Source organism: Mustela putorius, unplaced genomic scaffold, assembly GCF_011764305.1.
Source record: "Mustela putorius furo isolate JIRA1106 unplaced genomic scaffold, ASM1176430v1.1 tig00003859_pilon_pilon_pilon, whole genome shotgun sequence".
NCBI lineage: Eukaryota > Metazoa > Chordata > Mammalia > Carnivora > Mustelidae > Mustela > Mustela putorius.
The window spans coordinates 17,361,593-17,389,467 of NW_025422011.1; the positions used below are offsets into that span (position 1 = coordinate 17,361,593).

Genomic DNA, 27,875 nt, shown 5'->3' on the forward strand with positions numbered 1-27,875 from the left:
TGTGACCAAAGAGTCAGAGGTGGAAAAGCCCGGTGTGCTAAATGGTAGGACACAGGCAACTTTGCAGAATCAGGTAACAAAGGAAGGGAGGACCCATAATGAAGTTCCAGCTAAGTCAGCAGGGGAAAAAAAAGCCTTTGGGAAAATTCTCAGAGTTGTGCTTTTTGAAGATTTAGCTCTCACAGTATTATAATTAAGTGGTTGAGGCAGGAGTCTTGGGCAGGTTCATGGCAGTAAGCCAGTGGATGGTGGAGGGGAATTGAGGGCTTAGAGTCAGGTGACAGCAGAAAGAGTCAAAGAGTGAATGGGTTGAAACCGAGCAAGGAGGCTCTTGGTCTTTGGAGACAGGAGCTACAGGGTACAGAGGGAAAAGAAGTGATGCCTGGGACCTATACCCCTAGCACGCAGAAAATCGAACGTGGTCACCTTTCTGTTCTTACACTAATGATTATTTGCCCCCTTAGGTCTTCACAGCCATTGGAGGAGTAGTAATAGTAGATATCCATATATCCTCATTTAGCAAATTAAAAAGGTTTTCTGGGGCCAGCCAGTATGTCCTCATGAAGTGAGACATTGAGAAAACTGCTGGGTCAGGCACAGACTAACCCAGGTATGGAGTGGGAGGTGGCTGGTCTTTGCTAGTAGAGGGAGACTGTGGATTCTTCCTCAGGACCAGCCACCTCTTTTTCCATGAGAGGTGCATTTAAAGAAGCACAACCAAGAATACTCTACGTCCTAAATAAAGTCCCAGTGAGTTTAGGGCCTGCTCTCACCCTGGGCGCACTCAGGCATCCCATTCTTACCCCCTTTCCCACTGGTCGTCTTTGGCTATGGGAAGGATGGCACTGTTGGTCTGTTGGGATTTCCTCCACAGTTGCAGTTCTGAGCTCCTAATGCCAGAGTCCCTGGTTGGGAGCTGGAGTGCACTGGTAGAGAGCTGTTGATACTCAGAACGAGGTCTAGCCCAAGTCCACTCTGTTCCACCTCTCTGGGAATTATTTCCCAACCTCTTGGTGACACACTGGAGCCACTGACATGAATAAGCACTGAAGCTAGACAGGCAAGAATGCTGGCTACTCCACTTCCCGTCAGTGTGACTTATGCCGCAGCGCCCAGCCCCTCAGGAGCTCAGAGAAGTGGGGCTGTAGCAATGAGATGATTAAGATGGAAGAATGTCTATAAACCATGTATCTTGGTGCCTGCTACTATTGTGGGCTTGTTATATAGGTTTCTTTTCTTTCCGAGTTTTTGGGACTCTGTCCCTAACCCTGTTCCTTATTCACTTTGCTGTCTTCCGGATCTGAGGTTTTGGATGTAAAGCATCCCCAGCGTCTCCTATAAGAGATACTGGCTCATGAAAGCTGCAAAATGGGATGAGACTTTGGGGCATGTGATTGCTGGATCTGTAGAGCCTTTTCTAAGCTGTTGTATTTTTTATTCATGAACACAGCAGCATGGCGAGCCTGGGTTGATAACATTCCTAAAGGCGCCACAGGGTATGGTATTCTAGTGAGCAACAAAATAATCACGGCAGTGCACGGTAGTGTGCCCTCTTGCTCTGCATCATCGCCATGTGCTACATCCCCAAGTGTTTGTTTCTCCAGATAGTGGGCTGGTAATTTCAGAAGAAGCCACATACAGAGAGCTCAGTTGGTCATTTCTATTAATGATAAGAGGATACTTTCTGAAGTTAGGTTGCTTCAGTTTTCCCTTGGCTTCAAAGGGGGCATAGATTTTTGGAAATCTGTATCCTGGCTAATGTGGTTCAACACTCTCTTCTGTTGACAAGTACAGGTAATCAGGTGCTCTGCATTTTGCCACTTCCTTTGTTATTTTGTAAAATACTCTTTCATGATCCCTAGTATAATAGATTGAACTCCTCAAGGAAAACCGATAGATATGGGGACATTAAAACTAATAGTAGAGGCAAAAAATTAAGAATCCTATGACAGGGGACGCCTGGGTGGCTCAGTTGGTCTAAATGTCTTCCTTCAACTTAGGTCACTACTACATTGGGCTTCTTGCTTCTCCTTCTGCCTGCCACTCCCTCCTGCTTGTGTTCTCTCTCTCTCTGACAAATTTAAAAAGAAAGAAAGAAAGAAGAAAGAAAGACTCCTACAACAACTTCACTCTGTAATAGTTTTATCTTTTAGTAGACCTGAGCTTTTTTTTTTAATCCTTCTTTTTTAAAAGATTTTATTTTTAAGTAATCTCTGCATCCAATGTGGGGCTCAGACTTACAACCCTGAGATCAAGAGTTGCTTGCCCTTCCAACTGAGCCAGCCAAGTACCCTCTCTCCCCTTTTTAAAAGATTTTATTTTTGAGTAATCTCTATACCCATCATGGGCCTTGAATTTATAACCCCGAGATGGAGAATCACATGCTGTACTGACTGAACCAGCCAGGCCCCCCAGACTTTAAGGCACATCTTTCAGATAACGTGGAGGAGCAGTCATAGTCATCTCATTGCTTGCAGCCCTGGGAGGGAAGAAGGCTATTTATTGCCCCTTATGGTACAATTTGACTTTTTTTTTTTTAATTTGCTTTTTAAAAATGTGATCTTTTAAACATTCTGTTTCAGCCTTCAGCATTATTGATGGAATATTATTAATTAGTGGATCTGAGACATAGAAAGTCTGAGCATTATTAATTAGTGGATCTGAGACATAGAAAGTCCCCTGACAAAGCTCACACTGAGCCTGCTCTAAGGTAGACTCTGGGAGGCTATGGCATTGGAATGGCAAGCATTTTCGAAGGGGAAATTCTGAGAAAATAGTTCCTGACTAATGAGTTGACATGTTGGTGGGTAGTCACAGAAGTCTGAGATGCACCCCCTGTTCTGGACACTCTTTGTACTTGACCCACAAGACTAATGTGCCAGAAACAACCTATAGAATAGAGCCTGTGTTTAATTATGAGTTCTCGGAATTTACACACGAGATGTGTTCATGAGAACTGAAGTCTTCATGGGATATAAAGCTGGAGTTGGGTTTTCAGGGAGTAAAGGTGAGGTTGTGAGGTGAAGCATTTAAAGACAAGGGGTGATGCGGACTATTCTAGAACCTAGAGGATTGCTAGGAGAAATAGGAGGTATTAGAACTGTCTTTTCCAATCCCTCATTTTACATCAGGTGCATCCTAGGAGGTAAAAGGCCAAGAGACTGGTGGTACAAAGTAAGCTATTTTGAGGCTGGATTTTGGGAAGTCTTAAAAGTGCTGGGTGCCTTATGAGATCAAAGCGTGTGGCAAGAAGGCTTTTTAGAAGACATTTCATTGAGGGGCATGAACCCTGTGTTACACCTATGGTGTTGCCTGAGAAAACAGCACTATGATCCTTGCAATGGAAGAAATAATTTTATGTACGCACTCTTGGTTTCTGAGTCCTCTGGTTCTTCACCTGCAACCCGTCACTCCTGCCCAATACACACCTTCAGGGCACATTTCTATGTTAATACGAGGCGAGGATCAAACTTTGTCCTTTCCAGGGCTATTTGCATTTTAACTAGGACAAAGAGTTCCAGAGAAAATAATGCATCTAAAAGGTAGAGTTTGAGACCTCAGTGACTTCAAATGATGGAGCTTTCTTTGTGTTCCTAAAATCAGGGTATATAAGAGGAACATATTAGAAAGTAGGGGTGCCAGAGGCAGGGTGCCTGGGTGGCTCAGTCAGTTAAGAAAGTGGGGGTGGGGCGGAGGTCTGAGAAGAGGACGTCCTAGGCCTGGCACTTAGTAGACACTCATACTTGTTAATGAATGAAACTCTTTAGTGAATGAGTGAATTGATGAATACAGCTCAGGGGTGTAGGGTGCTTGCAGAGAGAAGAGAAAGGGATGAAAATAGAATCTTTAAAGGAGGAATTAATGACTTGATGACTATGTGATCCTAAGAAACAAGGAGGGGGAGAGAGCATTAAAAAAAATTACAGATACACAATCTTGTTTGAGAGAGTACCCCTGGTGAAACCAGGAAACTGGGACAGTCCTGTGTTTAACATGTGGGCACACAGCTCTCATTTCTAAGTCAGTGCTTGGAAACCTTCCTTCAGTTCTCCTGTTTGTAAGTTACTGACATGAGTTGCTGCCTTACTCCCTGCTTCTTCTCCCTAAAGTCCTCTGTTTAACTTTTTCTCCCATTTCTGTGTGCCTGGGAAAAGGGGAAGGAAAGTGGGGCTCAGTAGAAATTGTGGGCTCAGATATCTTCTTACAAAGGACCCAAAGAGTTCTTATCCTTTCCACACTCTTACTCCCAGTTAAATGTGTCACTTTAAAATTTCTTAAGGAAAATGTCTTAAAAAAACCCCACCAAAACCATATGTGTGTGTGCGTGTGTGTGTGTGTGTGTGTGTGTGTGTATACACACACACATGCCTTTGCTTGGAAATTTACGATTACAGTGACTTTCACTTTTTGCTTCCCTTTTGCACAGAAAATGCGGCCCTTGGTAATGGAGAGATAACAGGCTGACTTGCCTCCAGAAGGCATTCCTCCTAAACAGACTGGTTTGCTCTGATCTGTATAAACACTCCTGCCTGCTGACCAGTGGTCTGTATTTATGAGGCACTTGGAAAACACTGCAAGCTGCAGAGAGTGACCATGAATAGCAAACTTAATTTGGTTTAATGTGTTTTGGCTTGCTTGACCTCACCAGAATAAAAATGTGCCTGTTTGAATTATTGTATTGGGAGTTTAAAAAAAATTCTACAGACATTTATCTCATTGGAAGAAACTTGGGATCGCTTTAGCAAAGGTTTAAGTCCATGTTTAATGTCAGATAGACTTGAGAAATGTTTAACATAGAGCTTTAATCACAGATTAGTTTATTGTGAGTTCTGAATTTTTAAGAGCCTGAATTACTATTTTTTTTTTCTTGCTACTTTTTTCCCCTAGACGATTGGCTGGCAACGACCTTTCTTTTATCCACCCAAAGGCCTTGTCTGGGTTGAAAGAACTCAAAGTTCTGTAAGTAATGCAATTTTAGAGTTCCGCAGCTGGCTGTGTATTTTCTTTTTGCATAGTCAACATGCTTGGAGCTAGGGTAAGCACAGTTTCTTTTAGTTCAGGATTAAAAGATTTAAGGAGTGGCCAATGGGTAGTGTGGGAGGCGGGGGTTGATTTAGGCAACCTTGGGTCTAGATAACAAAAGTTAAAACTCTAAATAATAGGTGTTCTGACCTTCACTGCATTACAGTTGAATGTATTAGGCTTTTTTGTGGGGCTAATGGATTGAATCAAAATCATATTTAAACTTTACTAGTAGAGTTTTGTTTCTACTTATTGTATAGCTGTAAGAACTTTGAATTAGCTGACCCTAAAGGGGAAAAAAAAAGGCTTACAAAAACTCAAAATGTTAAAATCGTTTTAAAGCTAAAAGGAATTAAGATGCCTATCATTTACAAAGTCTGTGAGGGACCAGGAAATAAATTCCTGGCAGTGGTTAGGGGTTGTTGGGCAGGTTGGGGAACAGGTGAACTCACTACCAGCCCCATTTCTGCCACTAGCTTGCTGGGTAACTCTCCGCAAGTTATCCCTGGTTCGGGGAATTATATGTGGCTTTTACCATGCCATTCTGTGGTTATGACTCATGTCAAGCAGTCATTTTATTAATATGATTAGAAATGGCTTTAGGCAAAAATAATAAATATTTCATTTTTGGTACTGGTCTATGCCTCTCTTCTCTGTTACACCGTTCAAAAGCTCTTTTTCGGCTCTGGCCCACCATTCACTGAGGACATGTCTGCTGCTCCCTAAGAGCTCAGGATCGCTGTCTTCTTGGAAAAATTGGCTTGACCCAAGGTCCATATTCCTGGGCTCTGCTTTGTTCCAATTTGAAAAGGCACTAGGGATTCCAATAGGTTTGCTTGTTGTATCTCTCAGTTAACTTGTTATGCTTCCTAATTAATATTAACAGTCTCTACGGTGACAAACATTAATTAGGGTGCTTTAATTCCTAAGAGTGAAACACCCCTGGAAATGTGTATTACCAGTAGGTCTGTGTTAAGAGATGGCTTAGGGATAGCAGCTCAGGTTTCATTTCTGAATTCATAGCAAATGCTTCTGGCTTTTTTGCAGTTTTCCTTCCTTGGGTGCTCTCCACCTTGATCTCTCCCCCTTTCCTGCCATTGGAAATATTTTTGGGGTAAAAACGTTCTGAATTTTTCTAGGAAAGAATAGTGACAATTGCCTGTTATTCACTAACCAAAAATTTCCTTCCAGAACCCTGCAAAACAATCAGTTGAAAACAGTTCCCAGTGAAGCCATTCGAGGACTGAGTGCTTTGCAGTCTTTGTAAGTAGCTTTTTGGTTTTCTGTATCCTAAATCACGAGTAGACCACTCTGGCTGCTAAATGTGTGAAGAACTGGAATCCCAGGAAAAGGGAAGATTTATCCTCTCACCTGGGATAAAATTGGAGATGAGTAGGAGCTATTACCAACACACCCTTTGGTGAGAGAGAATGAGGTGGTTCAGTTTACTTCCTCTCTTATCTCAGACGCTGGGAGAAAAGTTACAAGCATACAGAAGCTTCTATGGCAGGTGATCTTCACCTCTTTAGAACCAGTTATGTGTACAGAAGTTCTAGAGTCTTACGCCATGATGGTCACAGTTACAGAGAGGCTTCTGTTTTAGGTGGTAATGATAATCAGACCAAATTGATTATAATCTCTCATCTATGGACCTTGAAGTCACATTGGGTGGTAGCTTAGTCTCTTGTATTGCCTTCTTCCCAAGTTTTTCTTTTTGAGGAGAGTTTGGTTTTATGTGGAGTGTTCAAGTTTTCAGTTCTGGGTTTTTACCATGCTCAAAAGCTTGGTTTTTATTAATTTCAATTTTTTTTTTAAAGATTTATTTATTTTAGGAAGAGAGAGGGAGAGGGCGAGTGAGAGTGAGCAGGGGGAGGGGTAGTGACAGAAGGAGAGAAAGAGAAAGAAGCCCAAGCAGACTCTCTACTGAGACTAGAGCCCTACATGGCACTGAGTCTCACGACCTGAGCTGAAGCCAAGAGTCAGACACTCAACCGACTGAGCCACCCAAGTGCTCCAAAAGCTTTTTCGTATAGCACTTCACTTTGTTCTTTTTTACATTCTTTCCTGGGTGTGTGTGTGTGTGTGAGTGTGTATGCATGTATGTATATGAACCTGGAGGACAGTGGTCACTGCTTCCACTGTTGTTTTTGTTGTTGTTGTTAAGTTTTATTTATATATTTGACAGAGAGAGAGATCACAAGTAGGCAGAAAGGCAGGCAGAGAGAGAGAGAGAGAAGCAGGCTCCGCTCTGAGCAGAGAGCCCAATGCGGGCCTCGATCCCAGGACCCTGAGATCCTGACCAGAGCCAAAGGCTCTAGCGGTGGATCAGGTAGGCAGCAGTGGTATCACCAGAACCATGAAAAATCCATGGAAGCTTTTGAAGAAACAATGAATTTTTATATTAAATAAACATATTTGTTAATGACTAGAATGAATGTTATAAACTGGTGGTGTTAGGGCTACAACTTTAGTTTTTCTCATCTTTGGGACTGGAAGATCCAACGAGAAGCACTGAACTGATGCGTGTGGTTTTTACAATCTGCCTTTTGGCCAGATTAAGAAAAGCTGCTAGCTTATTTATCCGGCTTGTCTGGTTTGGGATCCCCGCTTTGCCACTTAAACTAGCTGTGTGAGATAGTGCAAGTTATTTAAAATTCTCCATACGGCAGCACGCTCATTGCTTGCCGTATGTGAAGATGTGTCAATCTGTGAAAAGCACTTGTAACAATATCTGACATGTCGTAGGTGTTCAAGAAACCTTTGTGGAATCTACTAATAGTAATGATGATCTATTTTATCAGTGGTTTCTTTTGATTCTTAGTTTACCCAGTTTATATAACCAGGTGATCGGAATGTCTGATAGTAATAGAAAAATATTCTTTATCTTATTTTACCTTTTTTAAAAAAAGTATTCTTTGAAACAAAGAACTTGGTTAGTTTGTCTTTCTCCTAGAATAACAAATACCAATGCACACTGTTTGGCCTAATTGCAAATACAGTGGGAGGAAGGTGTGGTTGGTCAAATTGTGGCCCTTTGACCACCTGCAAAGCAGACCCCTAAGCCGTATCTTGGAAGTATTGGTATTTTCTCTTTAAAGGTAAGATCTAGCAAGCTATATTTTTTAAAAAAACTTCCCCAGGAAGTTCTCATGTGTATGGAAGTTTTGAGAGTCACTCTGAATAAAAAATTGTAATAGATAGCACATGTATATGTTCTGGGTTAACAAAATTAGGTTTTAATCATACCATATAGTTGAGTAATCTATTAACCTGTCCCATATGTTTTTCTTTTTATTGCCTTTTGAAATAACTTTATTTTTATTTATTTAATTTTTTAAGATTTTATCCATTTATTTGACAGAGAGAGACACAGCAAGAGAGGGAACACAGGCAGAGGGAGTAGGAGAGAGAGAAGCAGGCTTCCAGTCGAGCAGGGAGCCAGATGCAGGGCTCCATCCTAGGACCTTGGGATCATGACCTGAGCCTAAGGCAGAGGCTTAACGACTGGGCCACCCAGGTGCCCCTGAAATAACTTTTAAATGTATGCTTTTGTAGGAAACACCAATAGCAGAAGACTTGATTGAAAATGATTGAGCTGCTTGTCTCTGCTTACTGATATAAAACCATTTTTTAACTGCTTCCAAAACACATCTCTGGAAATTAGGTTAGCTTTTCATTTAGATTAGATAATCTCCTAGTTAATGTGAAAATAAAATAAATATGTACCAATAAAGGGGTACCTGGATGGCTCAGTTGATTGGGCATCTGACTTTTTATTTTGGCTCAGGTCATGAGATCGAGCCCCAGGCTCTGTGCTTAGCATGGAGTCTGCTGGAGATTCTCTCTTCCCTTTTCCCTCTGCCCCTACTTGCGTGCGCTCTCATTCTCTCTCAAATAAATAAGTAAATCTTTAAAAAATACGTACTATAAAGCATATTATACACTGTAAAGGTTAAACGTTAGAAATGTATCTAATGTCATAAAGAGTATCTGAGGCATTCATTTAATTTCTAGGTTTTTTTTAATTTTTATTTTTTAAAAAATTATTATTTATTTGAGAGAGAGAGAGAGCAATGAGCAAGGTCAGCGGCAGAGGGAAAAGCAGGCTTTCCTCTGAGTGGGGAGCCAGACACAGGGCTCTATCCTGGGACTCTGGGATCATGACCTGAGCCAAAGGCAGCCGTTTAGCCGACTGATCCCACTCAGAAGTTCTAGTTTAAAAAGAAGTTTAAGGTGAGATATTAAATAGCTAATTTTGCCACAATGCCAAGTTGTGGAACATAGGGTTTGAGTAGACTCTGAGTAGACTCCCTTAGTGAATCAATTGGAATGAGTTCCTTCCCAGACATGTGACTGTGTCACCCCTATACACTTTCTGACCTTGGACAGATGTACAGGGAGGAAGCCATCTTACCTCCCTCAGAGCCAGATTCATTAAACTTTTGTTTGTTTGTTTGTCAGAGAGAGAGGGAGCGAGCACAGGCAGACAGAGTGGCAGGCAGAGGCAGAGGGAGAAGCAGGCTCCCTGCCGAGCAAGGAGCCTGTTGTGGGACTCGATCCCAGGACACTGGGATCATAACCTGAGCTGAAGGCAGCTGCTTAACCAACTGAGCCACCCAGGCGTCTCTCATTAAACATTTTAAATAGTCATTTTCTTGTGTTACTTAAGGAACTTCATATGGTGTTGTTCTTGGTCCCCAAACTAAATGATCAAAATAGTCCTTTGTTTAGTTAGAAGGCTGAAAAAGACAAAGCTAAAATCTTTGAGCTTTAGAACAGAAAAACCATGAAGACTGATTGAAGATAGATTGTGGTCAATAAGCACATTAATGTCCACATGACATTTACTGATAATTTAGATGATTTAAGGTGTTTTTCACAGTAGGTTTCTCCCTCTGAAATAATATTTTTAAAAAGCATGTGCTTATCACTCATTGATTGAATTGCATAGTTTAAATTTTCTCCAAAACTGGGATGGGGGTGGGGTAGAGAGGAGTCAAAGCCAACTATTTTTTTTTTAAAGGCTTTGGGATGTTTTTATCTGCATCAGAAACATAAGGAGCTAAGTGTCGGCCTGTTTTACTTAGAAGGAAATGTACATGGGTTTGTTTGCATAGTGGGTGTAGCAGTCAAGTTAGATACAATTGAAATTCTGTCATGGTGGAAACAGTCTTATCGCCCCTTGAGTTCAGTTTGCGAATCTGATCTTCAGACCTGAATTACATGAAAGATTTCCTTGTGGTTCTGAAGTAGTGCTCAGAAGGAGCAAAGTTCGTTTGGGGGGAGTTGAAATTGACCAGAAGTAGTTTGATGCAAGTGTCTGAGGATAACTATAAAATCTGAAAGTGAATTGTCAGAGTGAGTACAAAGGTAGCCTGATAGCCTTTCACAAAGCCATGAAAATGGCTAAGGCGTTATCTGAGCAGGCTATTAAAATGACATGTCAGAATTTGCTCTAGTGGATTCTTTAGCCCCTTAAATTAGATCACGCTTCTATTGAATGGTAAAGGAGGATTTCAAAGACTCAATTTCCTAGGTTTTCCACAATAAAGTATTATTGTAATAATTTATACTTGAAACTAGTAACAAAATGTAACACTGTAATATATACATGAGTAAGTTAGAAGTAGAGAGAAAAGGGGAAAGCTTTTGATTACATCAAGTAGATGTTGTAACAGACATTCCTCAGTAAAATCTTCATATGGAATTATTTGTTATTGTAATTTCATTTAATGCGAGAATAAAAGGTATGTGAGTTTCAGTAAGATATAAAACAGTCTTTTGAGAATAGGAATTGAAGCACATTTTAAAGACAAAAATAGTAAGGGAATTCAGTCAATACGATGTTAACATCGTATTAACAACAAAAGTACACTTAAAGTAGTAGTTCTGTCTTGCCAGATGGAGTTTCAAGGGTAGAATATGTTACACAAGCCCTCGTTATTTCCCCACATGTGAGATATCTGATTCTATTCATGCATCTACTGAATCAGTGATAGTATTGTCTTGGTCTCTTAGTTAGGGTGAATATTAAGTATTTAGGTCATTGGTACAAAGCCATAATTCTAAAACTGTTTCTCTGTGAAACATTCATCTTGGTGTAAGGCAAAGTCTACATTTATGAGTGTGCCCCCCAACATCTGCATGTGAACTGAGTTTAAGGATTAACCACTGAGTCACCACAAATGATTTGCCTCATTTAGCTTCTTATTTATGTGTCTCATTTTTTCCAGAGTTCTTCCTTTTGATCTCTTACTTATGTGTGACTTTACGATTTGGGGAAATTTTTAGCACAGAGGAAATTGCGTCTGTGTGTTTATTGTTGTATTACTATTTTGCATAGTAGGTAGTTTAATTACCGGCTTAACTCAAAACTTGCTTGGATATCTTGTCCTAAGCTAAAGCCATCTCTTTTCTACGATGGTACATGGTACAGAATTCTGCAGGAGCATAAATGGTGCATGTAATACTGAAATTATGCTAAAAAGGTACGGATAGCTTTTCTTATAGTATTTTACCACATCTTAATGAAACACTTTTATAGAGGGGTTAATTTCGGTAGAGTGTTGTGTGCATATGTAGGCAAGCCTTGCTCATTATTTTTGGTGAATATGAATGCACATCATCATCAATATGATCAAATAAGCAATTTACACTTTTGAAGTGCTCTAACGCTGAGAAATTGGAAAGGGACTTCAATTTGTACAATTAAGATACAACCCCAAATCCTTGCCTGGCCTACAGGGTCTATATAACTAGGTCCCTGTTTGCATCCCCAGCTGTGGCTCCCCAGACCCTCCACCCTCCCTCCTGTGTTCTGATCACTCTGATCTTCTGGGAGTTGCTTGGACCATTTCTGCTGAGTCTCTGCCCTCTGGATTTCAGTTTGAATAGCACCTTCTTAGAAATGGTTTTCCTGACCAGTGCATTTTAAGTAGCTACCCTTCTCCCTTAGTCCCTATTAGCCTTTACCCCAGGACCCTGTTTATTTCATAGCACTTAAGCATTCCATAATCACTTTTAAAGTGTATTATATTGGGGGTCATTCTCCATTAGAATGTCAGTCTCATGAGGACAGGCCTCCTCATGTAGGTGTTCACCATTTTTATCTTTTGTGCCTAACAAGATACTCAGTTTAGATGTGTTGAATAAATTGCAGATAATTAAATCAACTGCAAGTAGAATTTAATTGCATTAACCATTTTTTAAACTTTTTAAAAAAAGATTTCATTTATTTATTCGACAGAAATCACAAGTAGGCAGAAAGGCAGGCAGAGAGAGGAGAAAGCAGGCTCCTCTCTGCCGAGCAGAGAGCCTGATGTAGGGCTCGATGTCAGGACCCTGAGATCATGACCTACGGCAGAGGCCTTAACCCACTGAGCCACCCAGGTGTCCCTGCATTAACCATTTAGTTACATTATATGGTTGATTATAGGTCCAGTGTCTCTCTTTCCCTAAGTGGTAGTTCCTCAAGGTTGTGAAGTGTGTGTGTGTATGTGTGTGTGTGTGTGTGTGTGTGAGAGAGAGAGAGAGAGAGAGAGACCGAGACTGAGAGAGAGAGAGAAGATAGAGAGAATACTCCACACATTAAAGCAAATCTCCTAAGCAGCTCCATATCCAGGACTTTGCCAGTCTTTATAAAATGAAGGATGCCTATCTCTTCTCAGGGGTCGGGATTAGAGAATCTAAGGAATAAAGAGCCTTAAAAAATGTCTTTTCCCAAATGGATTCTTAAGTTAGCTGCTCAGTTCCCTGTGCTGTCCTCTTTAGTGCTTATCTCGACTTTATCAAAAAGAAGCTACTATTAGACCCTCACCAGGACCAAGGATCTTTAACCCCTGCTAATCTGAGGCTGGAGCAGGTGGTTGGGCACAGGGCTCAGCATTTGCCTGGAGGGGAAAGGGGCAATGATGGCCCAAAGCCAGAGCAGTATAAGGCAACAGGAGGCATAAGCTCCCCTCTAAAAGTCAGAAATTCCTAAACTCGACAGCTGCCAAAATCCATGTCTTTAAAAATATGCTGTCATTTTGACTTTTCTTTTTTTGTGTGTTCCCTGATTTTCACCAAAGAGGTTCATGCCTGGAAGGTATGAATTTAAGTAGTGAAGATAGAGCATCAAGGGATTCATGCAAACAGTTGTGATTTGCCTGGTGCATACTGTCCTTCATCTTATTAATATCAGGGTGCCTCTGTGTCAAAAAGTGATTGTTCCCTTAATTATGCCTGATTGTGCCGACAGTAACACTTAGGACATAATTTTCCAGGTTTTTAGATGGGGACTTAAATTTTAAGTTTGAATAATCCTATTAGCAAGATGTCTTCGACTCCAGAATTTGGAGAAAAATTAAAAGAAGCCCTAAGGCCACAATGACATTGATCAGAGTGGCTGTTTAATTTTTCTTGTGGACAGTTTGTCCTTTTCTTAGTAACTGTTAATTTTGAACTTAGTGCTAAGAGAAGAAGAGAAGGTTATTTGATCAGTACATGACACCTATAGTTTTAACATGCCTGGTGGTAATAAGGATTGTTAATAATTTCTTGCTGTGAATATTTTTTGGGGGTAAATATTTCCTTATTTTTTCCCCTTTTGGTTCCAAGTCAAAATAACAGTTAAATTTAATATCAGATATTAGTTGTGATGTAAAATTTTAAGGACAGTAGCTTATTTACTCAGCTTAGTTTCTTCTCTTTTTTTGTACTTTTGATTTACATAGATTCTGAAATATAAAATTCTAGCTTTAAGTTTCTGAGAGTTTTCTTTGAAAAAAAAAACACAGACATCATTTTGCTATAAAGTTATTCTTAGAGATTCTGGAGAGATTGAGATTTGCATTCATTCCTTTGTTATGTGGGAAGGGAAAGAAGGGACTTCCATACTATGGTCTTAGAAAAGTTGTTAGAGTTTATGAGACTTTCTAGAGAAATTGAAGAAATAAGGAATGCCATGACTCTGGTCATTTTTGTAACTCCTTTCTGTTTTGAAAACTGCGAGTTGTCTGTGACTTGTCTCATTCTTCCAGAATTCGTTTTTAAACGTGGTTGTTTCTTTTTCTGTCAGGCGTTTAGATGCTAACCATATTACCTCAGTCCCTGAGGACAGTTTTGAGGGGCTTGCTCAGTTACGACATCTGTGGCTAGATGACAACAGCTTGACGGAAGTGCCCGTGCATCCCCTCAGCAATCTGCCCACTCTGCAGGCATTGACCTTGGCTCTCAACAAAATCTCAAGCATCCCTGACTATGCATTTACCAATCTTTCGAGCCTGGTAGTTCTGTAAGTATCTGTCCCCTTAAATACCATGTATTTGTGTGAACTTGGGGGGCAAAAGCAGATTTCTTGTGACAAATTATTATGAAGGTATGTCACTTTTGATTATACTTCTGAAGAGATATTTGGGGGGAGTTGCCTTTTTTTTTTTTTTTTGACAAAATTAAGTGCGATTTTTTAAAATACAAGGTAGGATAATTAAAAAATTAAATCTGATAACTGTTGAATCTTTCTAAACTACGTGGCCGTTTGTAATCATAAGAAGAAATTGGGACATTCAGCAAATACTTAGACAATACCAGCAAGGTATTCGGTGTTAAAAGAAGTGGCATTGTTTTCAGGCACTCACAGAAAATAAGCTTCAGTGATACTTCATGTTTTGACCAACTTGTCTGTTCAAAGAATATATGATTCTCTGTGTTTTTAATCTTTGAAAACTTGGACATAAAAAAATGGCATTTCTTTTAAAATCTGTTACTCACCCTCAGTGGAGTAAGGTGATGCACTCCCCTCCATGCTGGTTCCCCCACCTCCACAGGGGGAGCTCACCAAAATTTCACTTCATATGATGAAAGGCTCATTAGAGCTTTTCTTCTGATATGGGTAAACATTAAAGAATCTTCAGTGTGCATACCATTTTTCCATGAGAGATCCTTTCTGTGTTTAGTGAATCCGAGTCGTGCAGCATATATCAAGAGATGTGCAGTTTCTTGTCCATTAGTCAAGGGTTGAAATGTTTGGCTACATGGTTCCTTTAAAAAACAATTTAGATGCATAAAACATTATAATGGTTGCTATTGGGTGATGTAAAAGTCGTTTTCAATGTTTTTTTTTTCCATAGGCATCTTCATAACAATAAAATTAAAAATTTGGGTCAGCACTGTTTCGATGGACTAGATAACCTGGAGACCTTGTAAGTGGATTCATATTTCAGATGGTTATGTTGTGATATTAATGGTGCAGTTTTGTATTTCCTTGCAGAAAAGGATAAAATAATGGTCTTGAGTTCAGCTCACTATTGTTTTTAAAGATTTATTTGTTTATTTGACAGAGAGAGACAGCACAAGTAGGCAGAGAGAGAAGGGGAAGCAGGCTCCCCGCTGAGCAGAGAGCCCCATGCGAGGCTCGATACCAGAACCCTGAGACCATGACCCGAGCCAAAGCCTTAACCCATTGCACCACCCAGGTGCCCTGAGTTCAGCACTCTATTAACTGGCTTTAATACATGACTAAATTCTTGCCATCAAATAACACAGTTAAGAATACTAATCTCAGTTTATGGTTAAAAATGGTGCACAAGTTTGGACTTGATATTTCTTTCAAAAGTACATGTAAAAAGCAGCTTGATCTGCCAGGCCGTCTGTCTACTTTCTCAAAAATTTTGATTTTGTTAAACTGTAAAATGTTCCAGTTTTGGAACATTGAGCCTTATAAAATTAATTCTGGAAAAAAATCTTTTGTTTGTCTTTTCCATGATTTCAATTGTCTTACCTAATTATTAACCCTGGGGTTTGAATATTTTCTCTGCTTGCTTATACGTTAAATGAAATAAACTTCTGTGTTTTGCTCAGGATATTTTCATTGTTATTCTTACGAGTTAAAGTATTTGGGAATTCTGGCTGTTTCAAGTGCACACTGCACCACTGTTGGAGCAAAAGACATTGTGCAACTATGTGTAATTAAGAGTAGGATCTCTATCCTTTTGTTTTAGTTAATTTTAGTCATCTTTATGAGAAGCTTTATAGCATTTGCTATTGTGGCATAGTAAATGATTCAGAAAATGTCCCAATTAGTAACATTTAGTTAGTAACATTTGATTGGAATACTCAGGATTTGTAATATTTTGTTGAGTTGAATATTCTGGTTGGCTATCAGTTAAGGAGAAGACCTAAAACCTTTTAGTTCTTTATTAATCCCCTTTCCTGTCTAAATAACCAAAGGATAGTGAACATCAATGGATATTTGAAGGTTGAAGCTCTTGAAGAAGAAGATAATTCCAAGCTCAGTTCTCCTTTACTGTGTAAATACCAGTGAACCAGAACACTGGATGGATCTTCTGATACTAGACCGTGTATACTCTTCCAGTTATATGAAAAGGAAACCTCTTCTTTCCAGATAAATTTTCATTTGCCACTTTTCTTTCTATGTAGTAAAGAAAAACAAAACAGATCCCTGAAGAGCTGGCCCTTTGATTTTAACTTACTCTCATTCTGAAATCAACCATGATAATCATATGCCAACATGCTCGTTAGGTTATAAAAGAAGTTAAAACTTAAACACTCAGAATTAAGACTTTTTAGCACAGATCACTGTGGCTTTTCTCTCTCCTAATTAATATAACATTTTCAACAAATTATAACCTGCTTCAAGACAATAATTGTGGGAGGCCATCCTGGTCCTTCCCCTTGTTCATACTTATCTCCGGTCATCCACCTGATAGTAGGGCTGAGGTCAGCTGCCCACATGCCAGAATTTCAGGAAGTCACTCCAAACCCCAAATGGAAACCTTGGTTTCAGGCTATTGTCATTTAGAAATGGATATTCCATAAACTCCATTTTATGGTGAATTTCCCGAGAAATGTCATTCAAATGATTTATTTAATGTACCAATAAAATGTGATTCAGAATTCCTTGACCTTGTAAAATGAACTTAAAACCAACATAGATGAATTACGATTCTTTTTTTTTTTTTCTTTTCAGTATTCTAAGAAAAGGTGTAAGAAACTACAGGGTTTTAAATGGCACTATGGTTGGTGAGCAGAGATCACCATCCAGAGGATTTTTAAGGAATGCATTTGTACCAAAATGCCTTATAAATTGTACTACTCTTCAGTGTCCTTACATGCTTCTCCTATTTTTTTTTCTAGGGACTTGAATTATAATAATTTGGGGGAATTTCCTCAGGCTATTAAAGCCCTTCCTAGCCTAAAAGAGCTGTGAGTATTGTTTTGCTCTCTCTACGCCTTAGTATCCTTCGAACTCACCACTTAATGTTCCAACAGTGAGATTTGAAAACCTCTTTGCTCCATTAGATATATCACAATACACAGACACACATATGATCACACAGACTGGATTATGTTAGTTAGTGCAGACAGTTTTGAGCCTGGATTTCTGTGCTGGGCTCCATACTGCTGAAACAAGAGCAGTAATGTATGGTCCTTGCCAGTTAGAAGCTTGGAGTCTTAGTGGCACTGGGGAGGCTAACCATGTAATACAGAGAACAGTTGCTATGTAGAAATAAGTGCTAAATGAAGAGGGTAAATGAAGCATCCCAGAAAAAAGATTTCATTGAGAATTGGGGTCATTGGAAAAGGTAGCACTGAAGAGAAAGAATATGACTGGAGTTAAAATGGTAGGGGTGTGTGTGTGTGTGTGTGTGTGAATTTATTCAGATCCTTTATTCAGTAAGGATCTGTTTATTTGAAAGAGAGAATGAGTGCACGAATTGGGGGAGGGGCAGAGGGAGAGAGAATCTCAGGCTGACCCCACGCCCAGCATAGAGCCTGATGTGGGCCTCGCTCTCACAACCCTGAGATCATGACCTGAGCCACCCAGGCCCACAACCCTGAAACTATTTAACCAGCTGAGCCACCCAGGAACCCAAAAGGGTTAAGGGGGCATTTTAGATGTTGGCTTTGTCAAGGGCAGAGATAGGAATGTACATGGCATCCCGGGGCTTGTGTATGGTCATCTGTTGACAGCAAATACTCTGACACACATTGCTTAAGGACTAAATGTAAGGTGACAGAGGAATATGAACGTTAAAACACCTTATGATTCTCACTCATGGTCTAAAGTTCTTTGTTGAGAAAGCAACAACTCAGCGTGTATGAGAGACCTGAGCGATACCAGCGTAAGCGTGGGTTTAAGAGGAATTAGGAAATGGTCCTGGAAAGGATGAGATGGAATTGAAACTTTAGTTTCCTCATACTTTTGGAATTAACATATAGTTGTTATCAGTTGTGTTTCACATAATACTGAACAGGGCTAGATATTCAGGTTTTAACTTATTTCACAAGGGGACATGTGTTTCAAAATATTTTTCTCCTCCTTTTTTAGGTTATTTCATAGTAATTCTATTTCTGTTATCCCTGATGGAGCATTTGATGGTAATCCACTCTTAAGAACTATGTAAGTAGTTTTGAAGGTTTGTTTTAATATAGAATCATGTAAAACATGTTTGTATGATGCCAGGCATCTCAATGAAGAATGAAAATTCAGGCTTTTAGATGTATGGACTTTGTGAAGATAGATGCAGTGTTGGATGGCTTGTGAACATAAGAAAACTTTACCTTTTTTGGGTATTTTTACAGACATTTGTATGATAATCCTCTGTCTTTTGTGGGGAACTCAGCATTTCACAATTTATCTGATCTGCATTCCTTGTGAGTATCGTACCAATTTTATTTTCAAATTTTTATTCTTTTTTTTTTTTTTTGTATTATACAAATTGTAAGACAACGTGAATATCTATGCAGTTGCTTTACTGGAAAACTAGAATGTATTATTGTAGCTCCAGAAGACAAAAAATCTTTCTTTTTTTTTTTTTTTTTTTTCTGTTGGGTGAAAGTCCAGAGGACAATTCTGAAGATTTATGATGGTTCTTATTTATGTGAACACTTGGCCTAATTAATTATCACAGTTTCAGGTGCATTCAAGAATTGAAACTGATTTTATTTTTAGGTATAGTAGTTCTGACATTTCAATTAATTAATTAATTAATTTTAAACGATTTTGTTTATTTATTTGACAGAGAGAGACAGAGCAAGAGAGGGAACACAAGCAGGGGGAGTGGGAGAGGGAGAAGCAGGCTTCCCGCCGATCAGGGAGCCCAATACGGGACTCAATCCTGAGTTGAAGGCAGATGCTTAATGACTGAGCCACCCAGGCACCCAGTGATTTTAAACTGTTCAAAAAATAAATCAAAAATATTATCTATGAAAACTTTTTATTTTAAATTCTGTTTTCTCTCCCAATTTCTTGAAGAGTCATTCGAGGCGCAAGCATGGTGCAGCAGTTCCCCAATCTGACAGGAACTATCCATCTGGAAAGTCTGTGAGTGTGGCTGTTTTTGAACAGGGGTAGTGTAAATATAACATGCGGGCCGGCTCAGCAGGGTGCTGGTGCTTTTTGGCAATGGTGCTAGGTTTGTGTTGGTTCCTGTATCTCTCTTTGTGAATAGCATGCATGGAGATGTGTATTTATTGGGTTAGGGTTCAGTCAGCTCAGGTAGCAGATAGCCTGGTGCATGGATATTAGATCTGAAAAGTTCACTGAAAATATAAGCAGTAAGTAAATGCCAAATTTGAAGCAGTGCTTTTGGAACTCAGAAGTGGAGCAATTGATGTAGAGTATCAGAGAAAGCTTTAGGGAGGAGGTGTAATGTTTTCAAAACTGAATACTGTCAGGTTTCCCAGAGCCGGGGATTTTATTTAGAAAGGCAGGATTTAGTAAAATGGGGAATACTGAAAATTTCCTCAGGGGTGGCATGCAGATGATCGTGTATAGCTAGAATTGCATGTGTTTAATGGAATGTGATGTGATATGGAGAAATTTGGAAAATCATTTGGGTCACGGTTTTAAAATGGCAGCCATCGAACATGGAACATTTGGTTATGGCAGTTCTTCCCAGTGGATGGTCTGTGAATGGGATACATATGGATCTGAGCTTTTGCTGACCTGAGCCCTCCAGAAAGCCAGAAAGAACCTGAGCTGGTTAAGGGTCTCCAGCCACAGGGAACCTTTTCAGAGTAGGTCACATAAATGTTATGATTTTCACATGTGCCAAGATGTAAGGGAAAAAGTGTTCTGGAAGCACTGGGCTCAGAAGTTTAAACTTGACTATTAAGGTGGTTTTGATGTGTCGAGTACATGGCAGCAGGTGATGTTAGGGCAAGAGAGACGAGATGGGAAGAACCACAAGGAGGTCCTAGGAATAATCCACTTGCTAAGTGGACACCTTTAACACCGCTGACGTTCCTCTGAGTGGCCTGAGGCTCTCTGCCTCATTCCATGTGTGATCTGCATAATAGCAGTAAAAATGAAGAGAGAATCAGATGCTGGACACACCACAAAGGAAGAAAGCACAGGAATTGGTATTGACTGCAGATGGGAACGCGGAGAGGGAGGGAGGAGGAGAACATTTCAGAATGGTGAGTTAGGTTGGCTGGGTTTGGAATGCAGGATGCTGAGCTGGCTTCCCACGTTTTTGGTATGAGGTGGTGTTACACGTGATTGTAGTCAGACTGTGGCTGTGGATTAGTATTTTTCTGTTGGTCCACATGAGAAATCAGCCTCATTGTCTGGACAGTATTAACAGTTCTAACATAGTAAGGCTTTTCTGTCTTACTATGAAAATGAAATCCATAATGGAGGGCTTAATCCATTTCCCCACATACCTGACTTTAGGGAATAAGTAGGCAGTGGAATACACAGGCTTTAGTTCATAGGCAAATATCTGTTTCTTCTTCTATGTGAGAATAGCATTTTATTTACCCTCTCAACTTGAAACATTTCTTAGATGAACAATGTTTTTCCACAGGACCTTGACAGGCACAAAGATAAGCAGCATATCCAGTAACTTGTGCCAAGAACAAAGGATGCTTCGGACTTTGTAAGTTGGGTTCCTCTTCCCTTCTCATACTTTTTCTTTTATGTGCTTCACCTATATTGTTTTATTTTTGATAAGCTATTTACATTAGCTGATTTTAGGGTAGAATTGTGTCTTATTTGTTCCCTTTATGGAAATGAGCAGGTGTTTTCGTGACCCCAGTGTAGGTAACATTTATTTCAATTTGGCTTTAGAGTGATATGTATGTCACACATCTTGGGACTTTTGCTCTGAAAAAAGTAAAACCAGACTAGGCTCTTCCTTGGTATTTTTCCTGACTGGACTCCCTTGTCCTTATCCTAGAAGCCCCAGAAGTGTCAGCTTTCTACATCTTTCTCTTTCATCCATAACCTAAGCAGAGCCCAAATCTTTCTTGGGTCAGGAACCAGCTAAGCATGGAGCTTTCCAAAAACTTTAAACTATCTGGAAATTAAAAGTAAATAAAGGGTATAAAAATGTCACAAGAACAAACAATTAAGTTTCTAAGCTGTTAATAAGTATTCAGTGGAGAGCAATAGTAACAAAATAAGTGACTGATTGATAAAGCAAGCCATTAAATGTTGTGGAGTATCAAGCACAGTGATCACTACTGAGGAAACACTGCAGTGGAATTAACTGAGAGTTATTGAGTCCCTGTACATGATTTAACACAATTTTTTTGAAAATGTGAGCTATGCATACCACCTCTCACAGCTTTATAATTAAATAACAGAGAAATTGTTTATGATATTATAAAAATATAAAAAATAGTCTACCACTTACACATAATTTTATATTTTACATATTTTTGTATATTTAACTTTATATGCTTCATGTTTTTAATAATTTTACTTAAAAATTGAAAAAGAAATAAATGTTTTTAATATATTTTATATTGTCTGTACTCGATATTATGTATTTGAAATTTGCAAATCATAAGCCCAGTATATCACTGGGGTACTCTAGAAGCTTGTAAGTCTTAGAAAAAAATAGTTGTTTTCTTCAGCTCTCTATTATAGATCTTGGAGCTGCTTTCAGTACTTCTGAGTATAGCTTCTTTTAACTTAGTTTTCTGATAACATAGAAATTAATTTGTTAATTTTTGTTGCTTTAAGGGACTTGTCTTACAACAATATAAAAGACCTTCCAAGCTTTAATGGTTGCCATGCTCTGGAAGAAATGTAAGTTGGTCTTTGACTTACTCTTTTTGCTGTGGTTTATTGTTGATTCACTGAATATATCCTATTTTAAGTAATGGCTTTAATGTTTAAAAAATTAGAAATGTTAGAGAAATAGATGTGTATAATCAGGTGTTCCTGTCAAATTGTACTAGCTATGGTCATGCAACCAGCATTTCTTAGGTATTTATCAGGCAGTCTGGGAGACGTTATAGGGGGAAGCCTGTGTACACAAAAAGCAAACAAACAAAAACTGTTCCTGGATATTGAGGGAAATCAAACATGCATACCTACTGTGTATCTATAAGCTCTGGTGGCAGTTGGTTGGGAGAAGGGAGAGGAAGGCATTAATTCTCCCGTTTCTGATCCCTTTCTTCTAGCTTTCTACCTGCAGTACCTGGTATGGTTATGTTGTCCTGGATCCTTTTTTACCATATTTTCTAACTGCTCTCCTAAGTGGGGTTGTTAAGGAATTTAGATAGTATACATTAATTCCCAGTATAATTTGGGAGGGGAATACCAATTAATCTAACTCTGTGATATTACAGAGGAGGAAATGGCAGTTCTTTTTACTTTCAGCAAGATCAATCATTGTTACTTATGAATGAGTATTTAAACTTAGGAAAAGTTGAGGAAATATTAGCTTTCAAAATCAAAAATAATTTTCTTTTTTTTTCTTTTTTCTTTCATCACCCTTCCTCTTCCTTCTCTTCCTCCTTCTCCTCCTTCTTCTCTTTTTTAGTTCTTTGCAACGTAATCAGATCCACCAAATAAAAGAAGGTACTTTTCAAGGCCTGATATCTCTGAGGATTCTGTAAGTTTCTCTCTGATTATTAGAAACAAATACAATTTTTGTCCAGTTCCAAATTAATATATCATTACAATTCCCATGATAGATATGTTTAAAGATACAATTTATTACGTGTAAATACTGTTCCGGTTTTACCACATGGTACTTTATCAATACTCCACTCTCAGTATTTTTTTTTAACCTTAGCTTTTTAGTTAGTATTTTTTACCTTTTACCTTAGCTGATTTATGATATCGTATGTTAGTAAGTGATAAAGCATAACACATATAACCTGCGAGATGGAGCTTGCTTGTTTTCTTGTCATGCTAATGAGGTTTGCCTCTCCATTAGGGCAGGGTTAGGCTAGGCAAACTATAGGCTATGGGCCAGGTCCAGCCTGCCTCCGATTCTTGTAAATTAGGTTTTACTAGAACACAACCATGCCCTTTTGAGTAAGTGTTGTCTAAAGCTGCTTTCACCATATTATGGCAGAGTTGAGTAGTGGGAAGTAGAGACCATATGACCTATAGGTGAGAATATTTACTATCTGGCCCTCTACAGAAAAAATGTGCTGACCCTTATGCTGTGGTATGTATTGTCACAAATATAGCTAATATGCAGCAGAAGTACTCATTAGAAAAAATGTATTTGCATTTGAGTGTGTATTTGTGCCAAATATTCACTTAAGCACTTGGGGATAGAGAGGTGGCTAAGACAGGCCTTGTCCCCACCTTCACAGAACTTTAATGCAGAAAACACAATATGCTAAAATAGTGACCACTTTTAAAATACACAGCAAATTTAAAAAATTGAAGGTGAAGTGAAATTACATATATTGAATACTGTCTTCCAGTAGATCCCCAGTAAGACAATGAAAATGTTTTCTACTGGAAGGTACTTCATTGGAGGTTGGGATCTTTCCCTGTGCCTGACAGGCTTACTGTGCATGGGTCTGGGCAGTAGCGAGGAAGGGGACTGGCTCCTAGCTGCCATCACTTCTTAGAGCACTGATAAGCTACAACAATGAAAAGCTGGCCTTTTCATGATTTGGAACCAAGTTTGTCCAGTTGTGCTGTGATCCAGGGGATGGGTAATGGAATGAATTTATCCACCCTTTAAATTTCCATTAATGCTCCATTTAAGGGTGGTTGCAGATTATTTCTCCGTTTTTATTAAATCTGCAAGATCAGAATTTCTCAGGGTGTGTTTCTGAATGTAGTACAGCTTTGGTGTTGATAGGATTTTTATTTCCTGCTCGGGAAAGAATGATATCTGAAGCCTTCTGGAATGCTCTTGTTTACATATTGATTATTTGTCTTCCCTCAGGGCCTTATCACTGACCTTTGAGAAAGCAAATACTATGAAACCTGTTTTCATTTTCAGCTTTGTCAGGAGCTGAGTTTTTCCTCACCTACTTAATAGTACCAAAGGTTATATCATATCATTCGTATTTTTGAACTGCTACCAGAAGGATAAGGTGGAGAAAATTCACAACTGTTTTGAAACAGATGCCAACTAGAATTACTGCTCCATGGAACCCATTCCAAGAAACAGATTTTTGTGAAGGGGAGGGGTTCAACATAAACATAAAGTTGTTGGTCAAGATTAATTAATTAATTAATTAATATCAAGATATTAATCTTGATATCTTATCAGGGATACTGTGACTACCTCAGATTCCATAGTGTGGTCAAAGTAACTGCAATTTGAATTTATTTGAAAAGATTAACAATGCTACTCTTGTAATTGCAGAGATCTGAGTAGAAACTTGATCCATGAAATTCACAACAGAGCTTTTGCAAAGCTTGGGTCAATAACTAACCTGTAAGTTGATGATTTTATGCAGTAATATCTTGAAAGAAATGAACCATCTACAGAAACTTGTGTTTTAGCATTGTCCTATGGAAATATTTCTCTGTTCAGTTGTTCCCCTGTGTAAATGCTAAGCTGCATTCGTATTGAAATGGTTTCTTAAATGGCAAGAAGCATGCCAGATCTATTGTTTTACTACACCTTAACTTCCTTGTACAACTTTAATATTTGTGATGTTTACACATGTATAACATATAAACATATACATGTTTTTGTGTAACTTGTATCCTAGGAGTTAATTTGAAGTCTCATTCATATTTCAGAGATATAAGTTTCAATGAATTAACTTCATTTCCTACGGAAGGCCTGAATGGGCTAAATCAACTGAAACTTGTTGGCAACTTCAAGCTGAAAGAAGCATTAGCAGCAAAGGATTTTGTTAATCTCAGGTGTGTTTTTACTTATTTTTCTTTTTTGTTGAAGTTGTGGTGGCCCTCTAAATTATAGAGTATACTAGTTTTTTTGCTGTGGTTCCCAGATTCTCTGGGAGGTTATAATTTAAGAGTATTTTCTACCTCGGTCCTCACAAATTTGGTAAAAAATAGAACATGAGCATTATTCTGTAGTTTTTGAGAACATGAATTTGAGTCCTGGAGACTGCCAGAGAGAGAACATAGCTGTTCATCAGACTGGTTTTTCATATAGCAGATTTGTCATTAGCAATGTGGCAGGAGCCCATAAGTGTGAACCTACAGAAAATTGGCACAGTGCTCTAATATGTTTATAAAGTATTTGATACCATAGAGATAGGGTTGGGGATAGTACCATGGGAGAAGAGAATAAATATGTTTACTATAGTTATATGAACAAAGTACATTCATTTAGTGGTAGAAAGTCACAAAGGATCTGTGACATTGATTTTTAAATCAAACTGCCAGTATCATATGATAAATTAGGCATGGTTAATTCATGTATAAAAGGAGTCTGATTAGACTTCACTTTAAATTGCAGCATTACTGCTAAATTTTAAATATGGTTTGTTTTAAATTGAGTTTTTAAAAGCATATCTTTTTTTTTTTTTAAGATTTTATTTATTTATTTGACAGACAGAGATCACAAGTAGGCAGAGAGGCAGGCAGAGAGAGAGGAGGAAGCAGGCTCCCTGCTGAGCAGAGAGCCCGATGTGGGACTCTATCCCAGGACCCTGAGATCATGACCCGAGCCGAAGGCAGCGGCTCAACCCACTGAGCCACCCAGGCGCCCCTTAAAAGCATATCTTATATGAAAAGAGAAAGTCATGGTGACATCTGATAGGTGACATCCTCACCAATGAGGAAATGGAGGCCCAGAGAGGCTAATGACCAGCTTTTAAAGCATGTGACAATCAGATCTTTCTCTGGGGCTCTTAAAGATTGAAGTACTTTTTACAGAACAAAAGCATGTCTGTGAAGTTGTTATTCAACGTAGATTTTACCATCTTTTCCAGGTCTTTATCAGTACCATATGCTTATCAGTGCTGCGCATTTTGGGGCTGTGACTCGTATGCACATTCAAACGCGGAAGATACCAGCCTCCAAGACCACAGTGTGGCAAAGGATAAAGGCAAGTGCATATACTTCTAAAAATAGAACATTCTTTATGGCATTAATTCAAGTCTCTGTTCTTGTAATCATTTGTGAAGGATAAATATGAAATATGTGAGAAAATGGCATTTTCTGTGTTACTAGCATCTTTGTTATGAAGCTTCATGCCAGCTGAATTTACATCATGCATGACAGAGAAGATTGCAGAAGAGTTTGGTTCTTTTCAATTGCGCAAAGCTTGAATTAAACACAGTTTATGTTATATATTCAGGTCCCACTGATGGAGCAGGTGTCACCAGCAGTGTGGAGAATGAAGAACATAGTCAAATAATTATCCACTGCACACCCTCCACAGGTATGCCCAACACATTTTGCTGCAGTTTCTTGCTTTAAATGAACTTTAGGCAAATATATCTGAAATGTGTGGGGAAATGTGTGATTTTTTTTTTTATAACAGGAGCGGGACTAGATGATGTCATAAGGCCTTATGCCTCAAAGTGTGGTCCGTGTACCAGAAGTTTAGGCATCTCTTACAGAATCTCAGTCCCAGACTCATTGACTCAGGATCAGTGTTAACAAGCTCCCCAGACAGTTATGTGCATTCAAAATTGAGAGGCAAAATTGAGGGCTTCATTAACTCTAGGACTAGTTCTAGAAGTTACTGATCTGCAAGGATTTTTAGTGTTACTCCCCCCCGCTTTTTTAATTCAACCTTCCTTTTCCTTTTCATTCTACTTTATTTCATTGAATTTTAGTAGACTTGGGAAAGTTACTAAAATGAGACCATATATTTAGTTCTGACATACTGTTGGATTAGATTTCATCTATGAGGGAAGATGGATTTGGAATTTTACTGTAAAAGAAAAAAATTGGCTAACTTCTGTGCTATGAAATTGATTTTTTAAAAAGATTTTATTTATTAGAGAATGAGAAAGCACAAATGGGGAGCAGCAGAGGCAGAGGGAGAAGCCAACTCCCCACTGAGGAGGGAGCCTGATGTGGGGCTCAGTCTCAGGACCCTGAGATCATGACCTGAGCCAAAAGGCAGCTGCTTAACTGCCTAAGCCACCCAGGTGCCCCCCACTTGTTTTTTTAAAGATTTGTTTATTTATTCATTTGAGAATGAGCACAAGCGGTAGGGGTGCAGGCTGAGCCAGAGGGAGAAGGAGAAGCAGACTCCCTACTAAGCACGGAGCCCATCATGGGGCTCAATCTCAGGACCCCGGAATCATGATCTGAGCTGAAGGCAGACGCTTAACAGACTGAGCCGCCCATGTGCCCCAATCGTGAGCTTTTTAAGGGGCTGTGTTTACATTCTTTTACTGCTTAGTACAGTGCCTATGTAGAGAATGAGCTGAACGTGACCAGATGAGTGAATGGAATTGGCAAAGAATCATTTCACCTTAAACAATGTATGTTGTCTAGTTTCCAAATAAATCACTGGAAGGTAATGGGGTCCAGCTTGCTCACTGCCCTTCCTGGGGTCCTTGTGCTGGAGGATGTACCTAAGGAACTGACAACCCAGTGAGAAGGGAACAGCTTTATTAAAGGGGAGACTAGACCAGAACCAGCAGGGATTCTATGTCCTCCACACTGAATTTAAACCTTAGCCAGGAGGAACATTAGTCGT

The 27,875-nt window shown here is 39.1% G+C and overlaps 1 protein-coding gene across 1 annotated transcript in view; it reads left to right on the plus strand.

Moving 5' to 3' along the window:
- The window catches only part of LGR4 (leucine rich repeat containing G protein-coupled receptor 4), a 102,970-nt gene that overhangs the window by 70,238 nt on the left and 4,857 nt on the right, over positions 1–27,875 (plus strand). The window contains exons 3-17 of the mRNA XM_004755888.2: positions 4,888–4,959; positions 6,214–6,285; positions 14,081–14,296; positions 15,132–15,203; positions 17,158–17,226; positions 18,353–18,424; positions 18,607–18,678; positions 19,280–19,348; positions 20,835–20,906; positions 21,998–22,063; positions 22,803–22,874; positions 24,603–24,674; positions 24,986–25,111; positions 26,149–26,264; positions 26,517–26,600. Coding sequence (XP_004755945.2) covers positions 4,888–4,959; positions 6,214–6,285; positions 14,081–14,296; positions 15,132–15,203; positions 17,158–17,226; positions 18,353–18,424; positions 18,607–18,678; positions 19,280–19,348; positions 20,835–20,906; positions 21,998–22,063; positions 22,803–22,874; positions 24,603–24,674; positions 24,986–25,111; positions 26,149–26,264; positions 26,517–26,600 — 1,322 coding nt within the window. The remainder of the gene's footprint in view (positions 1–4,887; positions 4,960–6,213; positions 6,286–14,080; positions 14,297–15,131; positions 15,204–17,157; positions 17,227–18,352; positions 18,425–18,606; positions 18,679–19,279; positions 19,349–20,834; positions 20,907–21,997; positions 22,064–22,802; positions 22,875–24,602; positions 24,675–24,985; positions 25,112–26,148; positions 26,265–26,516; positions 26,601–27,875) is intronic.